The sequence below is a fragment of the Pseudoliparis swirei genome, chromosome 11 (genome assembly GCF_029220125.1).
Source record: "Pseudoliparis swirei isolate HS2019 ecotype Mariana Trench chromosome 11, NWPU_hadal_v1, whole genome shotgun sequence".
NCBI classification, from domain to species: Eukaryota; Metazoa; Chordata; class Actinopteri; order Perciformes; family Liparidae; genus Pseudoliparis; species Pseudoliparis swirei.
In genome coordinates, this window is record NC_079398.1 from 7,768,768 (window position 1) to 7,792,828 (window position 24,061).

At 45.0% G+C, this 24,061-nt stretch overlaps 2 protein-coding genes across 2 annotated transcripts in view; both read right to left on the bottom strand.

Annotated features, from left to right (window-relative positions):
* LOC130201095 (potassium channel subfamily K member 16-like) lies at positions 1 to 2,281 on the bottom strand. The gene is made up of 5 exons (XM_056425792.1): positions 2,008 to 2,281; positions 1,642 to 1,756; positions 1,392 to 1,558; positions 681 to 849; positions 1 to 522 (listed from the first exon to the last, which is right to left on the bottom strand). The coding sequence occupies exons 1-5, from the start codon at positions 2,218 to 2,220 to the stop codon at positions 314 to 316; spliced, it is 873 nt and encodes a 290-aa protein (XP_056281767.1). The 5' UTR covers positions 2,221 to 2,281; the 3' UTR covers positions 1 to 313.
* A 401-nt stretch (positions 2,282 to 2,682) lies between these two features.
* Positions 2,683 to 24,061, bottom strand: part of kif6 (kinesin family member 6) — a 66,588-nt gene continuing 45,209 nt past the window's right edge. The window contains exons 14-23 of the mRNA XM_056425790.1: positions 22,645 to 22,747; positions 22,032 to 22,087; positions 12,548 to 12,598; positions 11,799 to 11,892; positions 11,526 to 11,661; positions 9,108 to 9,190; positions 8,218 to 8,301; positions 8,042 to 8,125; positions 6,788 to 6,903; positions 2,683 to 4,922 (exon numbers count right to left, since the gene is read on the bottom strand). Coding sequence (XP_056281765.1) covers positions 4,909 to 4,922; positions 6,788 to 6,903; positions 8,042 to 8,125; positions 8,218 to 8,301; positions 9,108 to 9,190; positions 11,526 to 11,661; positions 11,799 to 11,892; positions 12,548 to 12,598; positions 22,032 to 22,087; positions 22,645 to 22,747 — 821 coding nt within the window. The 3' untranslated portion in view covers positions 2,683 to 4,908. The remainder of the gene's footprint in view (positions 4,923 to 6,787; positions 6,904 to 8,041; positions 8,126 to 8,217; positions 8,302 to 9,107; positions 9,191 to 11,525; positions 11,662 to 11,798; positions 11,893 to 12,547; positions 12,599 to 22,031; positions 22,088 to 22,644; positions 22,748 to 24,061) is intronic.

Genomic DNA, 24,061 nt, shown 5'->3' on the forward strand with positions numbered 1-24,061 from the left:
TAGTCGTATTAGTAGTAGGCTAGTAGTAGTATAGTAGTAGTAGTAATAGTGTAGTAGTAGTAGAAGGAGTAGTAGTATAGTATTAGTTGTAGTATTAAACCCTAAAAGAATCAGAGAAAACTTTCAGTGCTGATGCTTGTATCTCGTAGTGGTCACGCATAATTAAAGCATCAAAAGAAGGAATAAATATACAGGCAACAATATCTTACAAAGCAGTTCCTGCTCATAGCGGCTACATCTGCTTTCATACAGTACATCATCTGTTATGGAGAAGACACTACAGACATGTAGATGGACCCTCTACGGTCCTCTGTCAGATCTTCGATGCGTCTTCTAGTTTGCTGGTTGACACTCCCTCCTCCTCCTCTTGTTTCTTGCAGCCTGGATGAGTCAGGCCAATCACATGCTCCATTATTCTGGCTCCCATGTTGAGGATAAGAGCCAGCCAAGCCAAGGCAAAGATGATCCATATGCCTGCAAGGCTCCGGTACAGAGAGATGTACTCTTTGCCCGGGTCGGTCCCTACAAGAACCAACATGGTTAGAACATGCCGGCTCATCCCAGACAGGAAAGGTTTATTCCTCTATACATTAAAATGACAACATAAATGTCTCAAAGCAATAAAGGGCATCGCTGTGGTCTTTCCACCACATTAGTGTTTGTTTGCTCTCTCTACTCACCCACGACATAATCTCCGAAACCAATGGTGCTGAGGGTAATGAAGGAGAAGTAGAAGCCCTCGCCGAACGTCCAGCCTTCCACATAACTGAATAGCAGAGGAGGGATGACCAAAAACAGCAGGCTTCCTGTGATGAAGAACAAGCTCACGGCCAGAGCGTCAACCGTCTTCTAGGAAAGAGACAGATGAGAAAGAGCCAGAGGCATCAGCCGGGCAGACGCCTGGTCGATGCCACTATGCGTCTGATATCGACGCACGGATGCACCCCATAGCGTCCGTATGAGACTCCAATGCAAACCCAACCGCACGTTCATAGCAACTGACATGGTATAAAAAAAAGATAAAGTCCGCCAAGGACAGGTGGGATGGGTGGTGCCCCAAAGAGGTCATTACAGTCAGCCAGGAACCTTTTCTATCCCCAAGTGAGTGGTTGTGTAGACCTAACTTCCTGTGAAGACTCAGGTTTATTTTTTAAAAACACCATGCGTGGGAACCGACACGTCGTCCCTGGGTCTAAAAACTGACGCTGGAGTGAAACCGAGAGCGTTGGCGCCGAGGGGCAATGACCAAGCGCCGGGATCCGTCAAGTTGGGACTGAGAATGTTGCTTAAAAGGCCGAAACAATAACAAAGTAGCCGGTAATGACGATACACATGTCTATAAACCATAGCCTATATGTTTCAGTAGTGGCTACAGGCTAAGGTGTCCGTACCTTGTGTGGAACAACCGAGACCATTCCCCTCTCCAGTCGACCGAGGTGGACGGTGAGACACTTGCCCAGCTGTTTGAGGAAGGCCAGGTTCAGTGGGATTCCACACAGGGCGTAAAACACACAAAACACCTGACCAGATACAGTGCTGGGGGAGAGGTTACCGTAGCCTGTGGACAAGGCGACAGGGTTGTCATTACTTGTTCATTAAATTGGACAGTTAGCATGGTGAACAGTGTATAAAGGCGCTCACCTATAGTGGTGACAACTGTGCCTGCAAAAAAGAAGGAGCTACTGAAGTCCCAGTTGCTGGGGTTCGTCGAGTTGCCCGAGGGATTCACTCCCCTTTCCCAGGCATCTAAAATTACCTGTGAATAAAGAAGTGTATTCAAATAAGATCGCACTCACCTCACTTATGCCGGCGACATACTCTATCAATCCCTTCTGTAAATGTCTTGGATCATGACCCCCTTATTGATTCATTGGGTCAGGTTACTGTAACACCATTTATTGCTGTGCACCTCAGCATACAATTGATCTTTCCAATTTCTCTGTGACGGGAACTCCCCATTGCACTTATGTGACATGAATTCCTCGAACTGCGAAGATGAAATTCCACCTGAACAAACTTCTCCAAGGCCGGTTTGTCCAGGCAGGTGTAGTTGGCCAAAAAGTTCAACTTCTCCACTTGGAAGTAGTTCCGGTTGTTGCTCTCAGCCTCCCGCTCCAGTATCTGGAAGATGGTGGCCCCAACCAGCAGGTATGTGAAGTGGGCTACAATCAAAAGTACTGTCCAGTTCAGTCTGACCGGCACCAACTGGAACCTCGCCATCAACCTCCTCGAGCACCGGAAGGGACCCGAACGTGGACGCTCGACCTCAGAGAAGAGTTCAATCAGGCTAACAATCAAAGTCTTGATGAAGGAAACAGATCTCATGGGTAGCTCCCTACAGACAGCCTCCATCACTCTCGTCAAACATGGAGACAAATGTACTTAGAGTACTCTTGCAGCCAGAATTAAATCACAGCCACATCGAGAAGACTTTGATGGGGCGACGGCTCCAACTGGTTAATCCTCTAAAGGTAAAACATCTCGACTCAGTGCTCTCACTCTGATTGGTCCGAGTACCATAGATGTCTGGGCTTTGATTTATGGGTTGCTCGGGTAACGATCCCCCCCCCCTTCCCCCTCACCATTAGCGTGACATCTGGACCCACATACAATTTCAACCGTTTCCACTAATAAAGAAGCGGGGGCAGATTCTTATCAGCGGAAACAAAAGTTAATATTTTACCCGACAGCTGTTGGTCGTCCGGGCGCCCACAGCTGCCTTTGAAAACAATTCACAGGGGAGTCATTTTATCGGGGGACTTTTATTTCAACCACAATCTACTGCATGGAAAATCATCGACTTCAGAGCACATCATAGGAGCTTCCAGTCCTGCTGTTGGCGTCCCAAAGTCACCGATTGCCTGCCTGAAAATATGTAAGAAAGGGACCTATCTCTATAATGGCTACATTTCATATGACATCATATGAAATGATCTTGGACCGCCGGGCTCCCAGCTGGACCAGTAGACGTTCTGTGGGGGCCTTGACACAGCTGAGACTCCAACAACCATGACAGAAAATAAAGATACAGGGTACTGGATTTGATGAACTTAGCCTTTATCAGAGCACAAATGAAGACGCAGTAGAATTAGCAGGCTGGTGCACTACAGGGTTCCTCGGCACCCCCCCCCCCCCCACACACACAGCCATTTGGTGGAAACCTCTCAGAAATTTGAGATAGTAATCTTATCAATTCAGATTTAAATGCATTATGCTCCATAGAAACCCATAGAAAGTTAGATATAGACGATATGTATGTCTATTAAAAAGAGTAAATAAAGTCACTATGTACACACGTGTAAACACATTGTGTTGTAGTTTCATTTCTTACATCTGTGCCTTGTCTTTGTCTGTAAACATAGTGAAATCATTCTAGAACTGTTATAATAATTATAAGTCAGAATAAATACATTTATGTACATTTTTAAAAGGTCTAATTTTTATTTAAGCAGCTTCATACTTCAGGCTTATGGCTGCATAGTGACGCAAAAATAAATGAGCTAGAAATCCTTCTGCAGTCAGTCAGTGGAGTCTGTGGCTCAGAGGGAGAGCGGGTGGGTCCATGTCGGCACTTTAAGTGGTCAGAAGACAACGCTGTCGAAGTTCAAGTCCATGACTGAGAGAAATAACCGATGATTTGATCAAAGAGATCTTCTTCTCCCGGCAGCTGGATACAAATTGTGCAGCTGCTCGTCATCTGTCAAACAAATCGAGGCAAAGCCATGCAAACAAGTTGCCTCCAAACTTCACAGGTCATTTTCCACTTAACCTCAAGAATTGCTCGTGTATGAATGTGTGTGAATGTTAGTTACTGCTGATGTGCATGTGGAACCTTAGCTCCTCCCATCAGTATGTGAATGATGTCATGGAGTTTTGAAGTGCTTTGGCTGGTCGGAAGAAGAGAATATAAGCAATATGGAGCCCCGAGGCCGGCGGTCGAAGCCCATCGACTGTCTGGTGGGACGGGATCTCATGTCGTGATGTGGACCAGCACATCTCATACACAACTGTGCCTTGCTCATGAGGCCAGTAATTGGGCAGAACAAATGCTAATATTCAATTTTTATGTAACTTAGTTTGACTGCTCTGAACTATCGAATTACATGTTGCCATATTTGAGTAGAAGCATCCATACAGAATAAATACTCCATGCAAAGAAATGCTCTGAACCTTATTTGACTTTCAAATCCTGCTCCTTAAGGAAGCCCTGTGCAGATGTCACCCCTGCCTTCTGCCCAGTGCATGCTGGGAAAAGTGTGGGGGGGATAATGATTGAAACCAATCGTCTTAGTCGACGCCACACTCTCCAGGGCGGATGTTTGTGAACCACGTGTTATTCTGAGAACGTTCATAAAACAGAAGAGAACTGATATCACGTGTCTGTCAGCTTCACATGGTGAATGATATGAATCATATAACGGCTTTTTTTCTTCTATTTGACATTTTGTCTGCATATTTTATCTTAATGAGTATCAGAAATAATAAAGAAACATACTGTACATATATTACACACCTCTGTTTTCAACATTTTTGTACTTAAATAAATAAGTGCAGCCAGACAGAAGTGAGAAATGCATTTGTGGAAACTTCCTGTGACGATGTTCTTCAAACACAGCCGGAGCCGCCGCTGTCCAGCCGCCCGCTCCTTCCTCTGATATCTTGAGACAACATTTGTTCAGATCAAATGGCCGGCGCGCGCTGGGATTTACACGGCTGCCCAGGATATGAGCCTTGTGTTGTTGTGGACAGTATGTCTTGGACCCCGATGAGAGCATTTCTTCACATATCTTGATCGACAGTCTTTTCTTATTATTAGAGTCTTATACACGTTTCTTGGTCAGACTCGGTCAGGCGGTGCTTCGCAGTCAGGTGACGATAACTTCACGCCTTCATCAGAACTTCATGTTATCACTGAGGTTGGCCTGAAATACATAAATAGACATTTAAAAACAAACAAGACAGATTAAACATCCAGTTGGAATCAGGCGGCCACCTTCTGGTCTGAAAGTAAACTTTGAACTGGCATTCTCTCTCCTGTCCAGCAGGGGGCGACGACCTCTGGTGGCAAAAAGTCTTGTTGCATTGAAGCCTGTGAGAAAAAGGTTTCTCCCTTGATGTATTACTTCGGGAAACATTGTACGTTTATGGACTCGGGCGCTAGTTTCACGTCTTGCGCAAATAAAAACTGTATGACTTCTGTTCTCACCCTTTTTGTATTATAAGCTAAAGTAAAGGGCGCTGTCTGGAACACTTTGTTTCACTAAGAAAAGGCAGCATTTCAAATTGGTTTCGGAAGTATTCTTGATTCACTTCCATCAAAAACCTCAAAGTCGAACATTCATGAGCAAAATCAAGCACATTGTTTTCATCCTGGTCCGAACTGGACCGAAAGGAGACATTTTTGTGCATGATATTTGATTTGCTCACTGTCAGTCATGAGGGCGGCTGGTGCCTGATAATGTACCTGACTTGTTTGACATAGCACCTGCTGAACGTCCCGCTTTTTGTTTGTACTTTTAATTCATTCATCTGGTTGATGAACATGCTTTTTCAGAACTGGTGGCAACAAACAAAGATGGCGCTGGCAAAAGCCCCACGAGATAACGAGCTTACTGCAGACCTAACACAACTCTCGCCAGAGTTTGGCAACTTGTGTTTTTCCTTCTTGACAAAAACCCTTCGAAAGCGCAGGAAGATGTCATGGCGACACTTCCTGTAATGGTTGAAAGACGGATTTGAGAAATAATCAAGAAAATGACCCAAAGGTTTCCCCTTGAGCCTTCAAGAAACATGACGAGCCCCTGAGCCTCGCCCGGTCTGACCAACTCAAACCTTTTGGTATTGTTTTTATTTTCAGAGTAACACACCTGAATGAAACACCCTTAAATAGCCACCACTGTCGGTTTCATTCACTCCATATCCCAGCATGCTCTGGTGCTCTTTAAAGTTGCTTTTGATAGGAGGGATAGCGCCACAGAGGGGTCACCAAACAACCAGCTCGTAGTGCCAGACTTCCTCACTGTCAAATGTATGTTGTCTAAATGTTCTTTGTTGTTGTATTTATTACTTCATCACTTTATTACTATTATTTCACTTTATGTCGGACAAAAGAAACAAACGTATTTTCGATTTTCTGTATGTTCAACATTGGAAAATTGACAATAAAGATAACTTTGAACTTTGAACTTGAAGAAAAGAAGGAGAGGAAGGAAAGAAGGAAGGAAGGAAAACAAGAAGTAAAGTAAGGAAAGAAGGAAGGAATGGAGGAAAGTAAGGAAGGAAGGAGAAAAAAAAGAAAGGAAGGAAAGAAGGAAGGAAAGGAAGGAAAAAAGAAGGAAGGCAAGGAAAGAAGGATTGAAAGAAAGGAAGGGGAAAAAGGAAAGGAAGGAATGAAGGAAGGAAAGGAAGGAGCTAATGAGGAAAGGAAGGAAAGAAAGCCTTCAGAGAGCTGTTCACATGACCTCGGCTGTTCTGGATATCTAGTGGCCAACCACAGGACTGCCAAGAACCCTTTCCTGTGTGCCGAAGCAAGCAGGGTCAAAGGAGAGGAGCGGGCGTCCTAGAGGCTGCTTGGGGGCTAAGGGGGTTTGGTCAGACCCGTTTGTGTGATAAAATGGGGTCTTCACCAAAAAAGGAATCCCCTACAGTCAAGTGCAGTATGGGACAATGTGGTGTTTATTATTTAAAAAACAAGTGTTGAGAGGCATCCTACCACTAGAGGGCAGTGTTGAATGCAAAATGCCTATTTTGTGTGAAAGCCTAGTGAACCCATCTCTCTGAGTCTCACCTGTCCGGTTCAGCAGGTTGTGTCTGGCTCTGACGAAAGCCAGGATGTCAGCATCAGTCTGCCGGTCTCCAGTCAGGGGAATAGAGGCGGATGAGAGCTCGGTGGAGGAGAGGGCCCTGAACAAGATGATGAATATCATTTGAGAATAACAGCAGAAGTTCACAAATCAGGCGCTTAATATTCTTATAGAAACCCCTAAAGTTTGGAAGATGAACACCGATGCTGTAAAATGTTGAAACTGTTCCGGTGCTTCCACCCTTGTGCCTCACTGGGAGCATTTTTCGGCTTTTTCATTTTCAATGTTTTCATCATTTTGGCGGGTGGAGACATTTTCTCACATTACTGCAGTATTATAGCATCAAAATAAATGTCACAAATCTCAGATTGCGAACACAAATAATGACACTTTGACTTTTTTATACAAACAAACTGGAATTTAAAAGGTTAATTATGAATTTAATTCAATTCAATATTTGGCCTTTATGATCAGCACTGACGTTGGTTAAAGATCCAGGTCAGTGAATGTGGGAACCTATATTGATATATAATCCTTTGGCGGTTCCCTGACCTCTGAGGTCAAAGGGAGGCACAAGAAAGATGGCCGTAGCTGAACAACCGTAACAGGCCACAACTCCTCACAGCATGGAGCCGCTGTGAAAGAACAACAATAGCATCGCTGTGCTGCGAGCGGTTGCTGGAGTGACGGACACAAAGCGTGCGTGTTATTCCCCGAGTGTTTTACTGCGGTTGTAAAACGGTAGTTCCAGCAGCGGCGCTCAAGCGAGCCCGCCGGTCTTTGATTGGTTGGTGGAGTTTTGGAGACATTACTTCACAGAGGAATAAAAAAAAGTTATGGCTGCGTTCGTAAGTGCTGAGAAAAGCTATAAAACCTACAGGTCCAGGCTGTATGTATAGACTGAAGAGCTGAGATATGCAATGTAAACACAGTGTCAACGTACACACAGGGGTGGACATGCACGCTCTGTATTCTCACTGTATCACATTTCCAGATGCCTTATAATTCAATTCAATTCAGATTATTTTATAGAGCCGATTATTACAAATTACAAATTTGCCTCAGAGGGCTTTACAATCTGTACACATACGACATCCCTGACCTTTGACCTCACATCGAGGTCATTATAAATAATGAGAGACACCAGTCATCAAACCTCAAAGCTTTCCCTTCGCCGTGTCGAATGAGTCCCAGAGAGCCACTACAGGTGCTGTGATGTCATGAGAAACTAAACGTACCTCCACTCAGAGGCAGCAGTGCGCCCGGCCGCCCTCCCGTCCGGGGGCTCGTCCCGTCCTGCTGCACTTTTGGGGACGGCCCTTCTGAAATACACGTAAACGTAGCAGCCGCACTTATTCTACGATGACGAGGAGGACAGAGCGTGACCTGCACGCCTACGTGAGGCGGGGCTGACCTGAGGGCTTGAACAGCGGCGGAGCGGTCCGGATCTGGTTCTGGCTCGGATGGAGACTCCCTCTCAGTGTTCAGACCGGGTGCCCTGTGTCACACGAGGGGCCACAACACATGAGACTCCTCCAGCGGCTCCACGGTGGGAACTCGCTGCTCCTCGCTGGTCTCCGTTTGCCTCTCGGTGTCATCGCATGCGGACTGCGCTCATCTTCACCACAAGAGGGAGCCGCAGTGCAACGTAACCGACGCTGTGACGCGGGGTCAAGTTAAGACCTTTACAGAATGTGAGTTTATCCCTCTCTCAGTATGAAAGTATGATGGAGACCAGCAGGAAAATATGTGGCCCTCGATACTTTATCATTATTATATCACATTTGCTTCCCAACAGTATATCGCAGCAATTCCAGATGATATAATTTCATCATCTTAATGCAAACGGGACGCGTATACTTGGAAAATGGATCGATGAATTTATTAATGTTTGGGTGATCAACAGCTACTGTAGTGTCGGTGTTATAGGGCGGATGGTTTGTAACGTCTCCTCACAGCCCACAACGCCAAATAGTGAGCCGATGGTCCCGATCGGGAGGAGAACATATCAACGTGGCCATTAAAGTCAGCGTTTGACGGCCTGTGTGTAAAACGTGGCCTGCGGCAGACGAGGTGTACGGCTCGAGTCCAGCCTCGCTGATTGCTGGGATGCATTTTGCCACTGAAGCAATTCATTGGTCACTTTGAGGCCCTTTACTGCCAATTTATGAGCACAGGAAGTACCTGATGGGTGCAGCAGCACATGAGGTGAGCTGCGGGTCAGAACGCTTAGTGACACGACCACGGCACGGACAGTTACATCGCAGCGGAAGGGCGGACAGAAAACACCAAAATGTTTCTCACCGGGCTCCTGGCGCGCTCGGCGAAGGCGGCCGCGAGGCTCCACGTGGCGACCCTGCAGCACATCTGTCCGTGGCCCCTGACTCCTAGACACAACCATTGAGGAACTGTTTCAGAAACGTAATTGCGTGCTGGTGCCAGTGAAACACAACGGGGCCTCACGGGATGGACAGCTGGGGGGAAACGAAGACCTGCAGGTGTGTTGTGTTGTCTTGCTCAACGTTTGATCCATTGCATGTGTGTTGGTTTCCAAAAACATTAAAATCATGAAAACAGCTGTAATGAAAAAAGAAGGGGGGCCTGCTTCCTGCTTGGAAGATCCACAATTGCACATGTCAGACTTCCTCTTCCTTCCAGGGAAAAATACCCCAAACCACGCTGAGATGGGAGTGAGACGTTGTGTCCAGCGCCAGCCGTGTGTGTGCAGGTCAGATGTTGCTGCTCAACATCTTGTTTGTGTTTGACTTCCCTGATGCGCACAACAGCCATCAAGGCCAAGCAAAGTGTGTGTGAGAGAGCGGAGGCCCGGGTCTCTGTCCCGGGGTTTGAGGAACTCATCCATATTCAGTGCAATAGCTGCAGTCGACGCCCCCAGTGTGGAGGAACTGGCAGTACTGCTGTGGACGAGGTCTTTGAGACGCCTAAAACAATCAACATCAGTTAGAGTGTCGGCTTTTCCAGATCTCCCTTTCCTACGAGGACCTGAAGCCGGTACCTTCAAAGTCAGAGGAACCCTCGTTGTACCTCACAGAACACAGGAGGTTCTGGTCTCCCGCTGCCTCGCTCACTTAGTTTGGTTTAATGAATCAGAACCATGGACTGTGTTTAATAAGGTGACGTGGTTATCGTGAACAAGCCTCCCGTTTGACATTTAGGCCGTCGCCATCTTGGATTACAGGCCGTCGCCATCTTGTTTTCTTTTGCAACCAGTGAACATAGGTGACCACATTTGGAATAAGGAGGTGTAACATAGAGACGTCGCATACAGCTCTGGTACCTGTCACTCACAGTAAGCCCCGCCCTATACCCTGCTTTATGATCTATTTGACTCCAATTGTACCATTATTTACTAAATGAACTGTATTGAAGAAGACTTGGAACTCGAGATTGAGAACATAAACTCATGTTCACAATGTTTGATGAGGGAACACATCATTTTCTCATAGACTTCTATACAGTCAGACTTCTTTTACCAGCCAGAGAGGTCGCCCCCTGGTGGTCAGTAAAGACAATGCAACTTTAAGACACTCCCTCATTGGCTTCACTCTGACCAGAACCCACCAAGGTCACACAATAAGACTAAAGGTGCGTTCACACCAAAAGCGAAACTATTTTTTCGCGCGACCGAATCTCACGAAAAGTCAACGTACAGACGCGTGTGGCTGCGATAGACGCAATGTTTTCCCGGGCGGCGCGTTTGGGGCGACGCAATGTGGGCGACGCGTTTACAGCGGCGCGTTTTCAACGGCGCAATTTTCGGCCGGAGTTGAAATATTTCAATTTTGAGGCGGTCATCTCGCAACTCGGGCCAATCAGCTCTTGAGTTCCGCTCTCGTAGCGCTGGAAGCGGAAGTCTTTCAGACGTAACAGTAACTTCATCGGTGAAAGTGACCGAGCTGAGTGAGCCTACGGGTGATGTCATGAACCCAAACACGAGGACGGTAGTGTGCGGGATGTCCACAACAAATATAAAGCAGAACTAGTGGTTAGTTATTCTGGTGGATGAAGGTAATGATAACGGTCTTTACGGAGACGAGACACAGAGTTAAGCCCCGCCCCTCGCGGAGCGTCTCCACGCTTACGGTGAGAAAACGGCAAACGGTCGAGCGAGTAAACTCACGCGTTTTGGGCGACGCGAAAAATCGCTTCGCTTTTGGTGTGAACTGACCAGAAGAACAACTGTAGACTAGCAACTGATTCTCCACCTTCAGCAGTAACACACCGACTATGAAGAAGTACCTCAATCAACCCATCGGGGAACCTTTCCAAGCATGAAAGCACAAACACAAACGGAAATAATGGCTCACTCCTTTCCCCCCGCTGCGTTGCTGAGAAACCCCCTGAACATGTTGTCCTTGTTAGAACTCTGCTGAGACTGCATTGATGCTGCGTTGCCTCACGAATTTGACCCCTTGTTCGGGGTAAAAAAGAAAAGAAAAACAAGTTCCTGTCTCTTTCCCCTCCTACACATCTTCCCACCAGAGCCCATTGAGCATGATGCTGCACAGAGGCTAGGGTAAGGGTCAAGGGTCAAAGTCTCCTGAGTCAGTCACATGCGGATCAGCTTACGCTGGCGTGTCCACGGAGGCCATGATTCAGACACCGTGAAGGGACACCCGGCATACATACCTTTGACATTCGGGCCGTCGTGGTTACGGAAGCTTCATGTGCTGATAGGTGGGGAAAGGTAAGGTCAGTCACCTGCACACTGGAGGCCTCCTGGCTCCACCACTTCTGGAAGTCTCTCTGGAGCTTGACCTTTGCCCTCTCCATCAACAGCTGCAGGTGCTCGATCTCTGTCCTCAGCGCTCTCAGCCGGCCGATGGTGCTCTTGTAACTGACGGGGGGACAAAAGCAGCAGCGACTCATCTCGTGTCCACGTCAGCGTGTCTAATCAATCCGAGCTGTGTCTCGGGGAGAAACTATACGACGTCTGGCATGCCAGACATCGAGCTGCTCTTTCACCACACTCACGCCTTTTTGTCTCGCTCGATGTCTCTGAGCAGGTTTTCTTCCACCGGGTGGACCTCGGCCTCGACCTCGACCTTTGGCTGATTCTCCGTGACACCTGTGGTGGAGATGGACAGACACGAGGCACGGCGAGCGTTTTTTTTAAAGGCAGGCAGAAATGTGGACACACTGTGGATGAAATCACAGATGTAGACGCAATGTCCCGCATGGCGTGATCCGCGAGTGCGTTTTTCTTCCAGAGACGATCCTTTCGGTCCTCGGCCCCGGAGAACGGAGGCCAAGTGGTCTGTGATGCGGGACTGGAAAAATCAAGAAAAAGCCATTTGGCACCCGAGCTGGAAGGGAGATGTTTGTGTGCTCCGAGACCAGACTTCCTCATCAAAGCGGATCAAAACACGGCGGCGTCTCGGAGCTGCGACGCCCTGTCTTTTGGTCACTAAGCTCCCAGTCGGCGAGGGCTACCGCGCGAGGCTTTGAAGTGGGCGCCGCTGCACACACAGCGCACGAGCCTGGCCTTGTTTACAGGCCGCGCTCTGGAGGGAGCTCAATATCACAAGGATGACAAACTGGTCGCAGAGTGTAAACCTTTAACTCTCACGTTATTCTGAGATGTGACAGAGAGCAGATGTGTGGGGGATTTAGTTTATGACGACGCGTTTTAATCGCTTCAAGTGTCCGCGTTTAGCTAACGGTGCGGGTGGATGGAGGGGGACGTCGTGCTGGGGGAATATCCACCGTCGATTTGATCTCACCAAAAGCGGCCCTCTGCCTCCTCTGCAACGCCAACTGCTTCTTCAGCTCATCTGGGAGAGAGAGAGAGAGGGAGAGAGGGGAGAGAGAGGAGAGAAAGAAAGGAGAGAGAGAGGGGAGAGTGAGGAGAGAGAGAGGAGGATGAGCGAGGAGTAGGAGGAGAGAGACAGTAGAGAGATAGAGAGGGGAGAGAGAGGAGAGAGAGAGAGAGAGAGAGAGAGGGGAGGGAGAGGAGAGAGAGAGAGAGGGGAGAGAGAGGAGAGGGGAGGGAGAGGAGAGAGAGAGAGGGGAGAGAGAGGAGAGAGGGGAGGGAGAGGAGAGAGAGAGAGGAGAGAGAGGAGAGGAGAGAGAGAGAGAGAGGGGAGGGAGAGAGAGAGAGAGGGGAGAGAGAGGAGAGAGGAGAGGAGAGAGAGAGAGAGGGGAGAGAGAGGAGAGAGGGGAGGGAGAGGAGAGAGAGAGAGAGGGGAGAGAAAACAATCTTATTTGTTGCATAGACTTTCCAGCATTTCTACAATAAAAATATAAAAATATATGTCTTCACATCAGCTCGTCTTCATCTTCAGTTTCAGTTCACTCTAAACTAAACGCTCCAATACAACTCAGGATGACACTTTCCGACACAATGTTTAACCCCCAATAACCGGTAAATGCGACTGAAGACTTGGTAAAGTGAGTCCATCCGGTTGGCTCCTGTTCATCAACATGTTCTTTATGACTGAAGATGTTCACGCTGAGCTGTGAGTCCTGCAGGAAGTCCATACATGTGTGTTCTACATCTCTAATTGTTAAACGGTTTTATCTGTTGAGATTCTCATTACATCCTGAAAGCAATCAATAAATGAAATGCCCTGACAAAAGAACTAAACTAATCGGTCTCTGTAGCTGGACGGCTCGCATGCCGTGCACTCGCTGCTCTTCCTGCCTGACGGTAACAACGACCATGTGTTTGAGTAACAATAACCATGCTTGTTGTTTATGTTCACCATGATCATTTGGACGGGGAGGGGCTTCAGAGGGCGGCCTGAAGGGACGGACCCTTAGTTTGGTCAACTTTCTCGCTAGATGGAGCAACTTTTGGATCTAGGGCTAATTTTGCTGGAAAAGCTAAAGAGTGACAGAGACACAGAGACACAGAGACACACAGATACAGAGACACATAGACACACATACACAGAGACACAGACACACAGAGACACAGAGTCACAGAGACACAGAGACAAAGACACAGAGTCACAGAGACACAGAGACACAGAGACAAAGACACAGTCACAGAGACACAGAGACACAGAGACAAAGACACAGTCACAGAGCCACAGAGAGACAACGACACAGGGTCACAGGGTCACAGGATCAAAAAGACACACAGACACACAGACACAGAGCACACCCTGCAACACCACCCAGTGAGGGAGCACCTCGCGGGACACAAGGATGACGTTACACGTCCACCCATCTCCGAGCCGTCTTTAAACCGACACATTATCAATTTCTGCTTCCGGCCTCGATGACCTCGTCGCTGAGTCGTTCACACAAGAGGAACACGTCCACAGTCAGAATGAACTCTGGGGACTCCGGTGAGCCCGGAAGCCACGCGAGAGAGGCTCGATACCGGGTCCACACATGGGGAAGTCATCTGTGTCTGCTCTTCCGTTCTCGCTGTCTCAATTCTCTCTATTTGTGGCAGCTAGTTGCCCCATTCAAGATATTGAATTTGTGAGGCGACTCTTCAGAGGACACCCGCAAAGTAAATGGAGAGAAGAATATTGTATATTTGAGGCCATTTCCATCCACACTAAATCAGGGGTACATTTACTACTCATGCAAAAGAAAAAACATCCTCATTGATAGTGTGTCACATTTTAGTTAAGTGAATGTCCAGGATGACTATATGAGGCAGACCAAAAGATAAAAGAGACGTTGAATGGCAGTTGGGTATGTGCTGAGTTTCCATTACAACCCCTCGGGTCTTATACGCACACGCAGACGGTGCGCTCTGTAACACGATGCTGTCGCCAATCTTAAAGCCCAAAGGTCCGAGCTACGTAAACGAGAAATCCAGATGAAGTTTGGCGGTGAAAAAAAAATCAAAAAGGAGGGGTGTGTGTGTGTGTGTCGGGGGGAGCTACCTTTTCAAGCAACACCTCTCATGGGTCTATAAAACAAAGCTTTGACAACGAGACGATGGCGACGCAGAGCGTTTAAGACCAACATATATGTCCTCCAGTAAAGCCCCGCCTCTCACAGAGGTCGTGGGGGTCGGCCCAGCGTAACAAAGTCCTCACGTTGAGTTGTACGTCAACTCTCAGCGTCTCACCCATTCATGTTCCTACAAACGGTTTGCAATCTGCCCACGCGGAACACAGAGCAGATCATCTTTCAAAAACTCTTGACACGCTCCTCTTTATGTAATGTAGACCGCACCACTCTGGGGCCTGTGGTGGTGGTGGTGTGTGTGTGTGTGTGTGTGTCTGTGGGGGGGGGGGGGGGGGGGGTTGGCAGACCGGAGATGTGAATGGATGATGTGAAACGTTACATATGACGTGCAGGGACATGTTGTGCCCAATATGACGCCCCCCCCCCCCCCCCCTCCAGTGAAAGTAGGCGGGAGTGTACATGAGCGTGTTCATGTGTTTCAGGCTGGGAGCAAGTCGTAGGTCACCGTGTCTCAGTGGGGCTGCTGATTGGATGCGGGTGTTCTCCACGCCGCAATTTGGTCGCCAAAAAGTTCAATCTATCGACAACTTTTTGTTTGGCCACACTTCACGGCGTAAGTCGTATATAACCCACATCATCGTGAGCCAGGACGTGCAGGCCGGCTGCTATGGAAGTCATGAAGCAGGTGAGGGAGTCCATCAACAAGCAGACAGACTCCACAAACCGATCTGACAAATAGCAGAAACATCAGGAGTGACCAAATCCCCAAAAAAAGTAAAAAATGTGATTATTTGATTTTTTTTTTCCTTCAAGGAAAAACAAGTTACAAATACAGTAGACATAAGAAACATGCTACTAGACAATAATAAAATTAAAATTAAAATAATGATAAAAATAAAATAAATTATATAAAATGACACTCAACACTGGATGGTACACTCATTGGTACATTTGCGAGGGGTATTTAGACAGTGGGTTGCTCAGAGATTGTCCAGGGGTAATGACTGTAAGGTCACTTTAGAGCCCTAAGAAATTGAGGGCCCTTTACAAAGTCCAAGAAGGAAGTCCACATCTCTTCAAACTGTGCATATTTTCCTTTCAGTGAGTATGTTATTTTTTCCATGGCTATAACTTGTACAATGTCCTCTAGCCAGCCTTTGGTAGTCGGCTTCTGTATAGATTTCCAACATTTTGCAATAGTCCGTGTGGCTTGTAGTAGGCATAGGGTAACCATCTTTACATTAGCTCTGCTGGGATTAATGTCCTTTGGTATGAGTTCCAAAACACACATTCTTGGGCACATCGGGAGAACCACCTTTGATGCATTTGAGAGTCTCAACAACCATACTCCAAAAGTCCTGTACTTTTGAACAGGACCATAAACAATGGAAAAGCGTCCCCCTATGTGTTTCACATTTAATACATACATCAGGAATATTAACATTGAAACAGTTCAAAAGCTCTTGAGTGATATACAGCCTCATGGACCATTTGTCCTGTAACAGTCTGAAACCTGAATTAGATGGTTGTGTTTGGGTAAACATATTTTGCCATTCAGACTCCGTTATTTCCTCCCCTATGTCTGCGCACCAAGCAAGTCTCTTGTACTTTGATGGACCCAGCAGACAAAATCTTATAGAAGAGGGAAATAAGTCTTCTCTGGTGAGGGCTTAGCATAATGTTTTCTCCTGCTGAGAGGTCAGGTGTTGAGAGCTTTTGTTGGGTCTTATAGATGAATTCTCTGACTTGTAGGTATTTGAAGAAATGTTTAGCAAGTATGTCAAATTGTTTTCTAATATCTTCAAATGGCATGAGAACACCCTCCTGAAAGAGATCTGCTATTTGGCCAATACATTTGTCTGCCCATAGTTTAAATCCCTTGTCTTTAGCCCCTGGATGAAAAGTGTTGTTTCCCCAAATGGGTGTGAACTGTGATAGCTTTAGAGGAACCTTTAGGTAGTTATGAACTTCATGCCAAACACAAATGGAGTTGGAAACAAATGGGTTACCTGTGAATTTCTTTAGTTTATCTGGCTTATCTGAGTATAGATACATATGAAGAGGTGTGTTGGATGAAGTCTCTCTTTCCATGGCCACCCATGAGAGGGATGAACTGGATCCGAACCAGAAGGAGGTTGTCCAAAGCTGGCATGCCCAGTAGTACCATTTGAGGTTGGGGAGTTTCAACCCACTCCTGTCATATGGCAGGTATAGTAGAGAGAGGCGTAATCTTGCTCGTCTGTTACTCCATATGAAATTTCTGAAGACTTTAGTCATATTTGGGAACAAGTTTGTTGGAGGTGGAAGTGGTATATATTGGAATAAGTAAAGAAATTTGGGTCGGACATTCATTTTGAGAATATTAATCCTGCCAATCATTGAAGTTATTTTTAGTTATTGAAAAGGAACTAGAAATTATTAAATCTTGGTTTGATGTCAATATATTATCACTTAACATTAAGAAAACAAAATTCATGGTTTTTGGAAATCAAATGGAATAAGAGGGGGATATTCAGTTAAAATTCTGTGATGATAAAATTGAAAGAGTTTTTGAGACTAAATTCCTCGGGGTCATTATGATCATAAAGTAACATGGAGACAACATATTGAATATATAAATGGTAACATTTCCAAGTCAATAGCAATACTGTATAAATGTAGAGATGTACTAACTACAAAGGCTTTGTACATAATATATTTCTCACTTATACTTCCATATCTAATTTATTGTGTGGAAGTGTGGGGTTCGACCTATAAAACCTTTTTAAATTCAACAGTTGTGTTACAAAAACGTGCGATACGCACGTTGGCATCATGAATAATGTCGGCTACTATGAGCACACAAACCCTTTATTTTACAGATCACGTGTTATGAAATTTAATGATTTGGTTTATTATAAAATAATGCAGACAATGTACAGAGCTAAAGCAAAGTCACTGCCAGACTGTGTACAAAGTTTATTTTCAATTTTCAGTGTAAATATGATTTGAGAGATGTTTGTAAATTCACGGTACAAAAGGCTAAAAAAGGGATTAAAAGAAGATGTATTTCTGTTGTAGGAGTCCAATTATGGAATAATGTTGAAATGGATGTAAGAATGGTGAACTCCTTTTTGGTTTTCAAGGGAATTATTTATAAAACAATTCTTGAGAGTTATAAATGTGATTAAAAACGTATTTATATGGAAGATGTATTTGGTAGTATATATAAATATATATATAAATATATATATATATAATCAATTGGATATTTTACAAAATATTCTGATTTATTGCAAATGATTTTATCTTTTTTTCTGAGCCTTGACAAACACTCAGCTGTTATAAATCTTTTACTTGGTCTGAGGAAATATTAAAATTTTATGAGATAGGATTTAGAGTTTTCTTAGCTGTAAGCCATAATCAGCTATATTAAAAGAAAAAAAGCTGCAATATTATTTCAGTTGTTGAAATGAAAAGAATGCAATGCATTTTGTTTTTTTAATTGCATTACAGAAAATAAAGAACTTTATCACAATATTCTAATTTTCTGAGACAGTCCTGTATATATAACTGATTTGGTGATAACTATGGGTGTATAACTTTAGGCAATCATTGACTGCAAAGGATTTTCTTCCAAGTATTATAAATGATCATTATAGTCACTATTATGTTAGTTTGTCCAAATATTTCTGAACCTCTGAATATGTGTGAAATTTTGTTAAATGTAATTCCTGTAATTCCTAAACTGTTAATGTCATACTGTTGTTATATTCATTGAAATAAAGCTGAAAGTCTACACTTTTGAATCCATTGCAGTCGCGTAAATAGGCAAAATTAGAAAAAAAGTGTCACAGTCTAAATACTTATGGCCCTGTCAGGGTCATGATACACTTGGTGATAACTTCCCAATGCAGGTATATAATATTCTATAACTACGATGAGAGAATAAACTGCTAACCAAAGAGTAAAACTTGACAGATTATTGTCACAGAACATCCTGTCGGAAGATTTCAACAGTATGTCTGAAACTTCAATGACAAGAAAGATTCCATCAAATATTTCACAACCCACAACCTCCTCCAGAGCGTGCAGGCTTTCCTCCCACGTCGTCAGGAGGCCTTTAAGGACCGGTGTCGAGCTACAAGCCTCAATAAATATCTGGTGGTTTTCGTGCCCTGGAGGTTGAACGTGATACGCCGCACACCACCGAGGAGTGCTCAAGATCTAAAGCTCATACGATCAAGCTTCTCAATATCTGTGTGGGCGTCGACTCAAGTCCATACGAAGAATGAACGCTCTGAAGTCATGCGTAAGGGCCGTCGCCATGTTGAGAGCCACGTGGAGGCAATTCCTCAGTCATCGATTCCCTACCAGTTTAGAATGAGCATTAGTTCAAAGTAAACCGAGACAATTGGACTAATAAACTACGTGCCACAAGAGTTGCATAGACAAAAGGAAACATACAAAAACAAGTACATACAAGCAGCTGATCATCAGCAGCTAAAACACGGTTCAACTCACATTTGTCCGGCTTCATTCTTTCTCAAGTGCTTCGGTGGAACAACCTTGTTGGCAATGGCACACGCTTTAGGCTCCGAATAGACCTTCCTTAAGAATCTATCGGACATTCTTTGTGTCACTTCAGCAAAGGTAAGAAGAGCATGAACGTGGGATACCCAGATCGGTTAGCTGATGCTTCATCTCGGACTGTACTGCAGTACCCCCCAACACATCTGGCAGAGAAATCTAAAAGGCGTTGGCTCATCTCCAGCGTCCCTACACCTTTCACGAGGTAGAAGATGTCCATCATTGATCCCTCTAAATAAATATAGATCCTTAAATATGGACCCAAAGGCTTGGAACGTATGCTCCTCCAGTGTGATTGGATTCCAGCCTCATTGGCAGTGGCCAAGAGCAATACTGTTTAAAGCAGGGTAATGTTTGGACACTGACGTCTCCATGGGCTTCTTTCTCTCTCCCCCGGCTACTGACCCTCATGCTGGGTACATCCATCAGGAAAAGCGCAGCCCAAAGCTTTTGTCTATATTCTGCGGAATGTTTGCATGTTCAACATTAACCATGAGACGCAGGTAGTGTAACATTTCCGAGAAGGGCTTCCAAGATGGCAAGGAAGCCCACTGAGCGAAACATCATGGTACCACTTTCCATCCAGCAAGAGGCAAACACCTTCCACTATAAACAGCGTCTCTCATCTCGGAAGAATGCAGCCCCGTGCGCCGTACGATGTAATGATATCTGACAGCCTCAAGATGTTCTTTGGGTATCTTTCCAAATTTGAATGAGTTGAAGGATTCAAATGTAAAATCCGATCTTAAAAACACACATTCATTGAGTAAATCCAATTTCTAAATACTACACCCACCCAGCGATGATGTCTGCGGAACACATTGGAAGAGTCGATGTGCGACACGATGTCTTCGCGTGCTGTTCGACACGTCTGATAAACGGCTCGGTCAGCACCGCACATGCTGCATGCTGAATTATTATTATTATCTTTTTAATTTCCGAGGATGATAAGTGGACGCTGGCGTGAATGGGGGTAATAGCCGAACGCGTGATCTGAGGCAGCAGTGACGCCAGACAAACCTATCCGTTTCCAATGGCATGTGAAATGAGCCACAGACACACACAGTCCAGGGGAAACCATAAATGTATAAATGTAGCTTGCGATACTAAATGCAAACCAGATTGAACTCTAAAAATCACTTTTTTAACTGTCGTGACTTGACTAGAAAAGTGCAGCGAAATCATTGAAACGCATTAGAAGCAGCGGCGACGGAACGCGTGACTTCAATACAGAGCTCAGAGATTTGTACTGCGACCTCATGTCTAACTATGATGAGGCCGTTATATTTCATTTTTTAAAACCTATTAAAGAATCCACGAAGCAAGAAAAAGACAAATTTTTGAGGGGTTGAAGGAACGCACTGCATTTACTGTTCTTACTTGAAATTCTGGATTTCTAAAGGTACCTCTTCTACGGATGTTTGGTTCAAGGAGATTTTGGAAGTTCACCCTCCATGACGATGTCAAGGGATTTGTCAAAATATGGAAACCGGTCTTAAACATGGTGGACCCTTCTGGGCTGGACTTTGCCCTGCCCGATTAAAAACACTGGTGCTGATGCTGACTTGATTTGATGATGTAACCTTAAAGATGCCCTGAAGTCAGAATGGTGACGTGAGAATGTGTTATTTGCTGTGATTTTTCAAATTATTTTGTGTCTGTTTTTTACACTTTTATTTCTCCTTTCCCTTTGTATTGTATCCTTAAAGTCCTGTCTTGTTAATTTGCAAAATCTAAATAAATATATAAAAACAATATATTTATTCATGTCGCCTAATATCACACATTTGTGTGAGTAGTAAAAAAAACTTTAAGAAAAAACATGTCAAATGTAAGTATAAATCATTCCAAACCAGGACGATTACCATCCTGTCCACGAGCGTCTCTTCCCTTAATCCCCTCTCTTCTTCCAGCTACCCCGATAGTGATCTGATTTTGTCCTCACCGTCTATCGCTTTTGGACCCGTCCAATCCGGGACGTCTAGAAACCACTCTTCACTCGGCCGAGACAAAATATACATGCTTTTATGATGTTATCGTTATCGCGGCGATGTGCTAGGAGCTGCGAGGGGTGTTGCCGTTGGTGCCGGGCCAGGCCTCGCAGTTTGTTGAACAGTACACACAGAATACACAATAAATTTAAGGAGGTCGCCAGCATGGGTTATGGTTAAGGTGAGCGGTATCGGGCCTTCGGGACGGGAAAACAAAAGCCACATCTACCCTAATTCATCATAACTTTAATGCATCACCCGGCAAGCCATTTATATGACCAAATACAACCACACCTACAATGCTACGTCACCAAGAGAGTAAGACAGGTGTGTAATTGTACTTGAATAAAAAATTATATTACTCGACATCTACAGAGCCTTGGCTGAAGCTGGGGTTTACGCCAGCTTCAGCCTGTTAAAGATGCTGCCGAGAAGAACACAGGGGGGTGCTATACCGGAGTCGTCATGAAACAGCCGGAGCTCGGCTAGTAAAGGGCGGCACAGTTTGGGAGATTACAGTAAGGGGTGGGTGGTGGTGGTGGGGGGGGGGGGGTTAGGGTTCTGGAAACGTTCAGGAATGTGCCGAGAGACATTTCTCCGCTCCGGGGGAACGGAGATCTGTTCGTTACCCAGAAATGCCTGCCGCTTTTTTTAGGGTGTGCGCCGTAAGCCTCGTATAGTTTGCCATTTTGGACGAAGCTAATGAGGAAATGTACGATGTTCAATGTTTTCACAAGTCCTAAATGTAATGTGACTTCTGGAGACAACCTACTCATTCGGTTTCTGGCTTCGTTCAGTTTCTCCCCAGTTCTTCTGGCCTCGGCTGACCTGTTACAGAAGAATGCAGCAAAACAAATCATAAGAATTGAATGTGATAAAGTAATTATGAGCGTATTAGTCGTAAAGCATTGCATATAACATGCGTCATATCTCTTTTGGCATGCCCCTCACATCAAGCAGCCGCTCACTGAGGTTTAATTGTCTCTGAATCAACACGTTCATTTTAGTTTTTACAAATTATTCTCAATGGCCAAATCACAGCAGTGTAATGTTTCATGAACAGCTCTTACTGTTACTTTAATGTTCATGTCTGAAACGCATTATAAACTAACTCATAATCCATTGTAATCTCTTTAAAGCAATTGTGGGATTACAGTTATGAGCACTCGTACATTTTTATGATAAGCAATAAGGTACGAGAGGCAGTACCGTATCGTCAATAATGTACTGGTCAAGGTTGTTGTACCCTTGAACAGTACAAGTGTTGTATTGATGCATATGAAAATGACATTGACTGATCTAAAAATAAAATACCACTGCACATTCATAATAATGTTAGGCAGCATAAGGAAGGGAATGTATTCAAACTGCTTCTGGTCACTGACCTCTGTTTGAGAAGCTCCTTGTTGTCCTCAATGGCCCGATGGTCCTCATGGTCCCTGATGAAGGTCTCAAAGGCCTCTTGCTTCCCCACAGACAGCTCTGGACCTGAGGGGAAAACATCCAGCACAAAGACATCAGATATCCAGAGAATCTGCGGCTACAGTTCATTCACACCAGATCCAACCTAAAAACGTAAACCTACCAGACATGGTACCCTGCTAACGAGACTGCATGCTTTTCATGTGACTCAAGGAAGTTAGGTGTCCCGTCTGCCTTTGTAGGTTTGAACACCAGACCCACACACACAGGCACCCCACTGCAGCCTGGCAGCCAGATGCAAGCCACCGATACGGTTGACCTCCCCCAACTATCACTTATCACACAGCTGAAGGCCTATTAGCCTGTTTGAAGAGAACATAAACACAAATATAAACAGCGTAGTCTGAGCATGTCAGCATTACACGGCGGATTGGCCCCCACCGTACTTTGGCAACTTGCCACATGTAAAGAAATTATATCACGTTGGATCAAACATCTTGCTGATGGTTTATTATTTGTTTATAGGCTTGTAATATTAAGTAATGATCAAGGTTCTTAAAGGGTCTTGCATCTGCTTCAAATACCTTTTTCTGAAGGAATAAACCAAAAGACAACGGGTCACACCAGGGGACATCAGACAAGATTCTCAGATCTAAAGTCTGGCAACATTTACAACTAAAACACTTATTAGTACAGGTCTTTGGCTCACCAAGAAATATACTTGATATTTCTGATATTGTTGCTGGCAGTGAACTATTTAAAGATCTTTGACGAGGACGATACAGTGCGCACTGAAGAGGCCCGGGAGAAGGGCGTCTCACTGAGTACACAGGACTGGGAGGAGATCTGTGGAGACTCAAAGAAAATGTCCAGGACAATTTTATTGGACAACTTCTCAACTTTAGAGTCTGGGTCTTAAGTGAAGTGCTGGAGGTATATCAGGCCCCAGACTCAGAGGGCACTATATTTCCTGCCCTTCGAGAATGATTGGTGATCCAAGAATTTAGGTTTTTAGGTTTTAAAGAAGGTGTGGAAGATGTCTTATAAAAGTACTGATACTGTAAGTGTGACTAATGTATTGACAAATGGGGAAAATGTATACAGTATATCTAGAGTTAGTTTTAGTTTCTTTAAATGTATATTTTTCATTCTTTGAGTTAAAAGTGAGGTTTGTTTTACATCTTTTGAGTGTGAAAACTAAAAATAATATTTGCCAATGAATGAAAACATTCTCATTGTGTGAAAAGGGGGCTGGTGAAAAGAGGACACAGCCAAATGTGTAAAAACAACACAGCAGAAAAGCAAATGTGTAACGAATAGCATTAATAACTAAAAAGGCCATGCATGTAATGGGTTCCTCTTTGGCCCATACGCTGCATA